Below are 9,565 nucleotides of genomic sequence, written 5' to 3'. Positions count from 1 at the left end.
GTGCCCCCGACGCGTGACTCATGGACGCTCCGTTCGAGTTTCATGTCATTTTTGTGCGTCACAAAATATTTCCTTCTTTGGCTGTTTTTTCACGGGTTTAAACACGTGACTGCATTCTTGGGGAGACGCAGACACAGCGCAGGGCCTGGTGCACACCCCTGTGCTCAGCCCCATCTCCCCAGGTCTCGGGCAGCTCTGTTGTCATCTCGGTTCACAGGAAGCCAAGGCTCACGGCAGGTTAAGAGCCCCATCCCGGCTCTCCCAGTGGAGAGACAGCCTGGCAGTGCCCACTGGCAGTCTGGCCTCCAAGAACCAGGCTTGGGGTCCCCACGCGCCCCTCCTGCATGCAGTTTATGCTGGCCTGTGGTTCCCACACTGCGGCCGGCAGTGGAAGCGTGCCTGCTCCCCCCCCCACCCCGCAGCATTAGTGCCGGGCTCTGCTTCTGAATGAATGGGGGCGGCCCCGGGGGGCGGGAGGGGGGGACGACTCCCAAAAGACCATCTGGCTCTGCGTTATAATAGAGCAATGAAGGGCTTGTCTGCCTTTCAGAGGTTGGGAGCGAGCTGCTCTCTGACACGGCAGGGTTTTAACCAGCTTTGGACTGCGACCTGGGCCTGCCCCCGGCCACTGGGGGGGTGGGGGCCACGTGGGCCACAGAGGCCCCTAATCCGGAGGGGCCCATGAGACTCAAGGGCCCCGCGCTTTCCCACACCCCCCGCCTCTGCGCGTCCACCCTGCTCCTCTTTCCGCTGGGGAAACTGAGGCCTCGGAGGCTGGGGCTGGTCAAGCCTAGGGTCTGAGCTCTCCCACTCAGAGACCAGAGCACCCTCCGTTTAGGAACATGGGGCCTGCTCTGGCCCACAAAGCCTGGGGTCCCCAAGTCTGGCCTGGGAACTTGGTGGGACCGCTGCTCAGGTGTGATCCCACCCCCACCATGAAGGGCGGGAGCTGCGGACACCAAGGGATGGCCTGCCCTCCCCCAGTCAGGCTGCAGGGTAGTGCCTGGTTTGGGCGAGCTGAGAGAAGGGGAGGGTGCGGAGGCTGGAGTCACCACCCCCACTGTCCAGGGCAGAGCCAGCTCATCCCAGGCCCCCAGGAGTAAGGACGGAGGCCAAACTCAGAGCTGGAAGCTGTCCAAGGGCAGCTTCCGCAGAAGGGTTTCAGCCCCCTGGAGCACAGAATCTGACGGAGCTGGCAGGTCTGTGACCTGACCCCCAGCATTCCATGTATGAGGCCCAGCCTGGCCCACCTCGTGGGTACTCACAGGCAGTCCTTCCCTGCTCAGAGCCCCTACTCCCTGGGACCCCGCCACCATGGAAGGAGAGGTGTGTGTACAGACAAGGGTGTGCGCAGAGCCTCGAGCCCCTGACTTGGTGACCCTGATTCAGTACGCCGGCGTCTGCTCAGCGGAGAATCCCAGGCAACTCCAAGCCGTCAGTCCCAGCAATGAGGGCTCCTTCTGTGCCAGGCCAAGCGGGGGGGGGGGGGGGGTCTCCTCTCTGCGGTGCCGCACTCGGCCACCCTGGGTCATCTCCCGCGACCGGGAACCAGTGCCTCCATCAGGTGGTCTTGGCGGGAAAAGCCCACCGCACAGAGGTAAGTGCAGCCCATGTTCAACATAAAGCGAAGGGCAGAGCCCAGCCTGAGCTTCGACTTGCCCCCCACACCAACCCCCCAGTGTCCCTGGGGAACACACTCAGAGAGCAACCTCCCAGGCTCCCGCCGCCCTGCGCGCTACCGAAATGCACAGGAGACCCTCTGCAGAAGCACAAGTGTCTGTGTGGGCGGGACACTGCGGGAGGCAGGCACAGAACCAGGGGGGCACGGGTGCATCACAAAAGACAGGGTACTGCCCCGCCCGACAGTGCAAGAGACAAGCTGTTGATAGGGCCTTCCCCTACCCGTCCCCCAGGGCCAAGGTTCACCTGTTCCCGACCAGGGGGCTCAGAGCAGCCCTCAGCCCGGCGTGAACCTTCTTCTCAAGGGCCTCTAACACCTGGGCAGCAGGACGCCGCTGCGAAGGAGTGACCCAGCTGGGACACCTGAGCTGTGTCTACACACTGACCAGCCAAGGAGAGGGGGCCAAGCTGAGGGGCCAGGGAGCCAGGGCCAGGCCCTTTATTCCCGGAGCCCGGCGCGCACACTGGGATGAGCACACACAGGCGGGGGAACCCCTGCCAGCCGGACTTGGAGACGCTGGTCCCTATTTCAACACCCCCCGCCCCCACCAAGCCCAGATCTCCCCATTCTCGTTGCCTGGCAAAGTGTCTGCCGTTGCTTATCTGGAACACACCCGCTATCCCTCCAAGGACTGCTCGGGCCTCTCCTCCTCCAGGAAGACCTTCCGGGACACCCCTATCTCCCCCTCCATTCCCGAAATCCATGGCTCTTTCAAGAAGCATCAGTGCCTCCGCCCTCCGCACGATGCCGAGCCCAAGTGTGCCCTCTTAGAAACCACAGGAGGGTCTGACGCTCACTCCAGAGAATCCGGGAAACAGAGGCATAATGGAAACCAACCCCTGTGTGTGTCACACAAACTAAGCAGTGTGTGTGTCCCAAAGCGCCGGGCGGCGCGGGCGGGAGCTGGGCGCTACCCTAAGGTGCCTCTCCCGTGGGGCCGCGCGTTCCCTGGGCTCCCATGGAGCAAACAGTCGACCTCCTTTAAAAAATCTCTGTGGGGGGGCACCTGGGTGGCTCAGTGGGTTAAAGCCTCTGCCTTCAGCTCAGGTCCTGATCCCAGGGTCCTGGGATCGAGCCCCACATCGGGCTCTCTCCTCAGCAGGGAACCTGCTTCCGCCTCTCTCTGCCTGCTTCTCTGCCTAATAAAAAATTTTTTTAAAGATTTTATTTATTTATTTGACAGACAGAGACCACAAGTAGGCAGAGAGGCAGGCAGAGAGAGGAGGAAGCAGGCTCCCCGCTGAGCAGAGAGCCCGATGCGGGACTCGATACCAGGACCCTGAGATCATGACCCGAGCCCAAGGCAGAGGCTCAACCCACTGAGCCACCCAGGCGCCCCTGCCTAATAAAATTTAAAAAATAAAATTTAAAAACATCTCTGTGGGTCGTGAAACGGGCCTCACGTGAAATGCGCGGCTGTTCCGCTAAGGGCATGGCTCGGGGCGTGAAGCACAGCCCACTGTCGCGCGCCCGTCCCCACCGTCCGTCTCCAGGACGTTCCATCTTCCAGACTGACGTCTGTCCCAGGAAACGCTAGCCCCCGACCTGTGGCACCCACCCCGCCACTCTCTGACTCCGCGGATCTGACTCCCGCGGGAGCCGCGCGTGCGGGGAGTCCCGCGGGGCCTGTGCTGCGGGGAGCACTGGTCTCTCTGAGCTCGAAGTCCTTGAGCTCCGGCCCTGCCCCTTCCTCTCTCAGGCTGGGTAACAGTCCGTCACGCGGAGGGACCCGGTGCTGCTCCTCCTCGGTCCACCCGCGGCCCCCCGGGGCTGCTCCCACCGCTGGGCCCTCGTGAGCGCGGCTGCCGGGGTCGTGGGGTGCACAGCGCTCAGCCCCTGCACCCAGGTCTTCGGGGCGCATGCGCAGAAGACGAGCTTCTGGACCACGTGGTGGCTCCCGGCTGGATTTCTGGGGAACCCCACGCCGCTCCCTCCCACGGCGGCTGCCCCATTTCACTTTCTCCGCTAGCGCTCTCCTCCTCCAGCCTCCAGCCTCGGGAGCTAATGCCCCTGGAGCCCTCACCCCCTGCAAGCCGCCTGCTTTGCAGTCCCCCGGGGGTTGGGGTGTCATTCACAAAGGAGTTATGGTCCCAGATTCCTGAATTCTAGCATAATAAGCCCAACTAGGGGAGCCCCCCACATCACAGCCAGGCATCTTCCCTCAGTGCTGAGGCTCACCCCAGACTTACTGAGGTCTCCAGGGTGGGGGGCAGGACAAACCTCCCTCCCCCTCAAAGTCCCAGCTGGAGAAAGGAGCCCCTCCCCAGCTGCTGGGGGCAGCTCAGTCGGAAGATCTGACCAGCCCCTGCATTCCCCGGTGCTTCTGCTCCAAGCCCACCAGCCGGGAGGGAGCCTCAGCCCTCCCCCCACCGGCCCATTCGCATCCCCCTCCCCCAGGCCTGGTGGGCCAGCCCCCTCCGGGTGGTGTGAGCCAGGAGCCCAAGGAGTTTCCCACACTTTGGCCCCATTCATAGTGTTAAACGGCCCACAAAGGCCAGGCGTGTGCCTTGGAGGGCTCAGAGCTGCCATCTGGCCCGCACACAGGGAGGGAGCCAGGCTCTATCCGGCCTCGCTGGGATTGAACACCGTTCGTCTCATATCTCCCACAACTGAAAAATGAACCAAAGCTGCTCCAGCTCAGGGGGAGGAGGGAAGAAGGAGGCGGCCCACTCACCACCCTCACTTCGGGCAGGCCACCCGGGCCCACTGCGGGTGGGTGGGCAGCTGGAGGGCTGGTGGGAGCTGGACCACATCTCCTGCACGTGTCTCACTTGGACCAAGAGCCAGCTTGGGGAATGGGGGTGAGGGCAGGACACAAGCCCTAGCCAAATGCCCCTCTGACGCAGATAGAAGTGAGGCAGGGAGAGGGACGGGCTGGCCTGAGGACTTCCCTCACTCGTGGTCAGGGCCCTGGGACCCCCGTGTCTAGCAGCCAGACGCTTAGGGCACACGTGGACTTGGGCTCGTATCTCGCCAGCTGTGTCTAGCCAGCTGTGGCCAGGGCCGGAGTGGGTTTGGGGCTTGCTCCCTACCCCTGCATTCCCCAAGCCCTTCGCTAAGCAATTTCTTGGTGCTGAGTCCCTAGCTTTGAGGGTGTGGCCAACGGAGACACAGGTGACAAAGCCACCCTCTCCCTCCCACTCCAACCCACCCCTAGGGAGTCCATAAACAAGCAAGGGACACACCAAAACATGCCCACTGCCCAGCATGAGTCCCATTTGGGCTGAGAAATGGCCCCAGGGAGCGTCCTGGGTCTCGCGCTCCGCCCGCAGGACCTGCCCGCCCGCACCTAGGCTGTGGTCAGCGCCCAAGGCTGCGCGGCAGAGCCTGTGGCTTCCGCACGCCCATCCCCAGCTTCCTCAGCTGTCCCCTGCCCTTTTGCATCAAACTAGAGCCACACATCTGTAGTAGGGCCCCATCTGCTCAGAGAGGAGCCCCGGCCCAGGGTCTCCCGCCTCCCACAGCCAGCCCAGGGCCTGGGCCCCCTTCAAGAGGAGGCTGTTAGGAGGGAGGAGGAGGAGAAGGTACCAGAGGGGTGAACAGGGGCTCCCTATGCTCCCCCTTCAAAGTTACCTGAAGGTTCCCCTCTGGAAGCTCCCCAGCCTAACACACCCCAGTGGGTGACCAGCTGGCCCACAGTGCAGCCCTGAGCTGGCTCCCAGCCACTCCTGTCGCGACACCATCCTGCCTGCTTCCCGCCTCGCCCATTGCTGGGAAACCAAAGGCTCCTTGTATGCGGTGGGGGTGGGGATAAGGGAGGGGGAGGGGGGTTTCTGGAGCAGGTCCACCAAACAAGCCAGTCATAGCTGTGGGTCCCTGCCAAGACCCCGGCGGAGGGGGGAGATCTGACTGGACCCTTGTTAAAGCCCTTCAATTTCCAGCCACACCTGGACCTGTTCCTGGATTCAAACTCTGGCTGATGTGCCCTGATGCCACCTGCCGGTTCCCAGGACAGAGGTTCCGCCTGCCCATTGAACCTGACTGGGTCCTGCCCTGCGTCCAGGAGGAAGCCCCGGCTCTGCCACCCCAGTCCCTGCAGGACTCCAGAGAATCAGAGCAAGATGACTGCTCTGGGCAGAGGGGGTGCTCCTGGACAACCAGGGTAGGGCTGGCAGTCCCCAAAGCAGCTGGGGGACCTGGGCTTGGCTGGCCAGGCACCAGAATTACCAGTTTTCCCAGGGAGGCCCTAGGGGGCTGTCTGAGCTCATGAAGCATCCGTGTGGGCTCCAGGCCTGTCCTGCTCTGACCCCCATGCCTACCACCTGGCACCCTTCCTCCCCACCCGCTGGCAGAATGCCCAAGGAAAGCAAACCCCACACGTCCCCACCAGGCTGGGCAGCAGCCAGCGGGCAGCAGAGGCCTCCCCCACCCCCAGTCTTGTATGTGTGGTGACCACACACGTGTGTCAAGCACACCCCTGGGGCCCTGGGCTCTCCTGTGCTCTGCGGACTCTGTGCTCGTACCTCCTGCCCCATGGGGCAGGGTGAGGCCCTGAGGAGCACCGGCTGGTGCAGGACACCCCAGATGCCACTGCCTGACAGGCTGCTCCCCGGAAGACGGGGTGCAGCAGATCCTGGGGGGAGCGCCTCGGCACCAGACTCCATGCTGGGCACTTCAGGCCCTCTGCTACCCTAGTCTTCCCCAGGCTAAGCCACGGAAGGTTTTCCAGCCCTGAAGAAGTCAGGTGACAGCCTGGGACTTATCACCTCCGCCAGCAGGTCTGATTCCAAAAGCGTGGGTCCCTCTTCCCCCTTCCACCTGCGCACGGGAAGACTGTAGCCTCCTCCATTCCACCCGCCCTGGCGTGGGTGTGGGGTGTGCAGCAGGTCCCCATCAGGGAGGCCCCCTAGCCTCTGGAAGCCCCCCACTCATTCACTGGAAAGCTTTTCCCCGCCTAGCCTCTGCCAGCCAGCGGCGGGAGACCCCGGGAGAGGCGAAGGGGAGGGGAGAGAGGGGCCCGGGAGGGGCACCACTCTTTCCTGCTCCCCACCCCCACCCCCGCCCCCTATCCCCGAGGCCTGGGAAAAGACAGCATATTGAGGCGCGGGGCTCCCAGCATCAGGCCCCGGGATGCTAATGAGGGCGAGCGCGTTCCCACAGCCCGGACATTGTGCGGAGCGGCCCACCTGCTCCTCGGGGAGCGCCCATTGTGCCCGCGCCAATTCACAGGCAATTTAGCGTGCGCTAATGGGCCGGCGCCTTTGTGCGGCCCGCCCGGCCATTGGCCGCCGAGTGTGGGAACGGCCGCGGCGCCCGGGCCCCAGGCGCCTGCCCGCCGCCGCGCCTATATAGGGCCCGCCGGCCCGCCGGCCGCCACTGCCTGCTCGCCCGCCGCCTCTCCGCGCCAGGCATGGCCCCCAGCACCGTGGCCGTGGAGCTGCTCAGCCCCAAAGAGAAAAACCGCGTAAGTGAGCCGCCGCCCGCCCCGCGCCCCGCGCCCCGCGCCCCGCCGCCGGCTGACGCGCGTGTCCCCCGCAGCTCCGCAAGCCCGTGGTGGAGAAGATGCGCCGCGACCGCATCAACAGCAGCATCGAGCAGCTGAAGCTGCTGCTGGAGCAGGAGTTCGCGCGCCACCAGCCCAACTCCAAGCTGGAGAAGGCCGACATCCTGGAGATGGCCGTCAGCTACCTGAAGCACAGCAAAGGTGAGCCGCGCCCCCCGCCGCGCCCCGCGCCCCGCCTCCCCCCGCGCCCCGCCCCCAGTCACCGCCGCCCCGTCTCGCCGCAGCCTTCGCCGCCGCCGCCGCCGCCGGCCCCAAGAGCCTGCACCAGGACTACAGCGAGGGCTACTCCTGGTGCCTGCAGGAGGCCGTGCAGTTCCTGACGCTGCACGCGGCCAGCGACACGCAGATGAAGCTGCTCTACCACTTCCAGCGACCCCCCGCCGCGCCCACGGTGCCCACTAAGGAACCCAAGGCCGCGGGCACCGCGCCCCCGCCCGTGCTCACCCCCGCCAAGGCCACCGCCGTCGCAGCACGCCAGCCCACCTGCGGCCTCTGGCGGCCCTGGTGACCCTGCCGGCCTGGCGGGTGGCCACCCCCGAGGACCGGAGGGCCGGCCAGCCTGCTCCTCTGGCCATCCATCTGTCCCTCCTGGGGCTTGGACAGACCCCCTTCTCCGGAAGGCTCTCTCTCCAGGCTGGCGGGCCAGCAGGAGGGTCATTCTCAAGAGAATGTGCTTGCAGAGTCCTTGTCACTTAGGACAATCAGGGCCCACCTTCTGCCAAGTGTCTGACTCCATGGGGTTGTTCTGTGTTTGCATTTCAGCAAGTGACTTCTGGGAAGTCCCCACCGCCTGGGGTTCTATGATATTTGTAAGTGTCAGGGGCTCGGTCAGCCGGTGCCTCCGTGTGTAGAAGACTTTCTTCAGGGCCTGCAGCGTCCAGGCCAGGGGGCCTGGCGGGCGGGCCGTGCCGTGGGCACATTTGCCTTTTGTGAAGGCGGAACTCAAGGTGTATCCTCATAGGAACGAGCGTCAGCCTGGACGGGCACGGAAGGGCCACGCGAAGCCGCGGCCACAAGGCCCCCGTTCACACTCGGTTGTCTAGCAGGGGCTCAGAGTGGGCTTTGGGGGGAGGGCGGGGGTCTCCACCATGATCCTCAAAGGGTCCCTGTGTGTGGGTGGGTGCGTGTGGGCAGGATCTGAATTCAGAATTTGAACCCTCGGTCCCCGTGGGAGCCCACGGGCTGGCTCTGCAGATTTCCAATAAAACCTGACCAAGCAGCCCTCGGGTCTGTCTCTTGTGCTGTACATGGGTTCTTGGCAGCCACGGTGGTGGGGGCGGTCTGCAGGGGTGGAGGAGGCCACGCACCATCATGATCCCCAGCTGTGGGGGGAGGTGTCTCTGCCAGTGGCCCTCTGGACAAGGCAGAAGTGCTGGTCCCGGCTGAGGGAAGGCGGGAATGAAGACAGGAGGTGAGCAAGCAGGGGGGAGGCAGGCCGGGAGAAGAGCAGGCCCCATGGAACCCAGAGCCCATGGACAGCCGGAAGGGATGCTGGAGCTTCCTTCATGGCCCCTCGCTGGCTCCCTGCAGGTGGGGGACAGGGCAGGGGGGCGCTAGTGACAGCTACGGGACTTTCCAGCTCCATTTGGCTGAAGGCGATGCAGAGACCCTGGCCTGCAGGGGGCCCTCCCCGCAGCAGAGGGGTTCAGCTGGGCCACACTGCAGGAGACGGTGTTCGCCTCCACCCTGGCCTTCCAGCACGGCCAGCGGCCCCTGCCCCCGGAAGAGCTCCTGGGAGCAGCCGCTTGGCTAGTCCACGGGTGGCTCTCCCGCCCTCCCTGCAGGCCGAATGCTCACCAGGGCTGCAAGAGGCAGGGCTGGTGACAAAGTCACCAAGGACAATCCCTCGCCTCAAAAAGGGCACCTATTTTTAGGCAGGGTACTGGACACCGGTGGAGTCCGCAGGAGCCTAAAAGGATGCAGGCTCCCCAAGGGACAAACCCACCCAGGTTGGGGGGAGGGGAAGGAGCTGGACATGGGGCCAAGTCTTTCACACGTCATTGGGGCCGTGGGGCCCAGACCTGGCCATCCTTCCTCTTCAGCATGCCTCACCCCACTGCCCTCTGGAGTCCTTCTGGCCACTCGGAGCAGAATCCAAGGCACCCTCTCCAGGCCAGCCCATCGCCTGCCCCACACCTTTCCCCTGCATCCCACAGGCGTCCTGCATGTGAGCAGGCGTGTCAATGAATGGGGAGTGGGGTGTGCCCCCTGGCCAGGCCCACACACCCCCACCCGTGGCCCAGGGTCCTCGAAGCTCCAGGCCTGCGTCCTCTGGGACCAGGCCCTCTGCACTCTTCCCCTCCAGGCGCCCCCACCAGCCCCCTCAACCCCTTCGAAGATATTCGCAAGGCCGCTTCTCCCAGGCTGAAGTCCATGGCCCC

General features: G+C 64.7%; 1 protein-coding gene across 1 annotated transcript; it reads left to right on the top strand.

Moving 5' to 3' along the window:
• The first annotated feature begins 6,968 nt into the window (after nt 1–6,968).
• On the top strand, nt 6,969–8,391 carry HES5 (hes family bHLH transcription factor 5). Its single transcript, XM_059136997.1, has 3 exons — nt 6,969–7,085; nt 7,160–7,325; nt 7,409–8,391. The coding sequence occupies exons 1-3, from the start codon at nt 7,032–7,034 to the stop codon at nt 7,690–7,692; spliced, it is 504 nt and encodes a 167-aa protein (XP_058992980.1). The 5' UTR covers nt 6,969–7,031; the 3' UTR covers nt 7,693–8,391.
• The last annotated feature ends 1,174 nt before the right edge of the window (nt 8,392–9,565 follow it).

This window comes from Mustela lutreola, chromosome 10, assembly GCF_030435805.1.
Source record: "Mustela lutreola isolate mMusLut2 chromosome 10, mMusLut2.pri, whole genome shotgun sequence".
Lineage (NCBI taxonomy): Eukaryota > Metazoa > Chordata > Mammalia > Carnivora > Mustelidae > Mustela > Mustela lutreola.
The sequence above is the reverse complement of the archived record's forward strand: the minus strand, read 5'-3'. Positions and strand labels throughout refer to the sequence as shown.

Excerpts from the sequence above, each read along its gene's own strand:
- HES5 (XM_059136997.1), top strand. The coding sequence starts at position 7,032 with ATGGCCCCCAGCACCGTGGCCGTGGAGCTGCTCAGCCCCAAAGAGAAA. Across the intron at positions 7,086-7,159 it reads GCCCCAAAGAGAAAAACCGC|CTCCGCAAGCCCGTGGTGGA; the intron begins GTAAGTGAGCCG and ends TGTCCCCCGCAG. Across the intron at positions 7,326-7,408 it reads CTACCTGAAGCACAGCAAAG|CCTTCGCCGCCGCCGCCGCC; the intron begins GTGAGCCGCGCC and ends GTCTCGCCGCAG.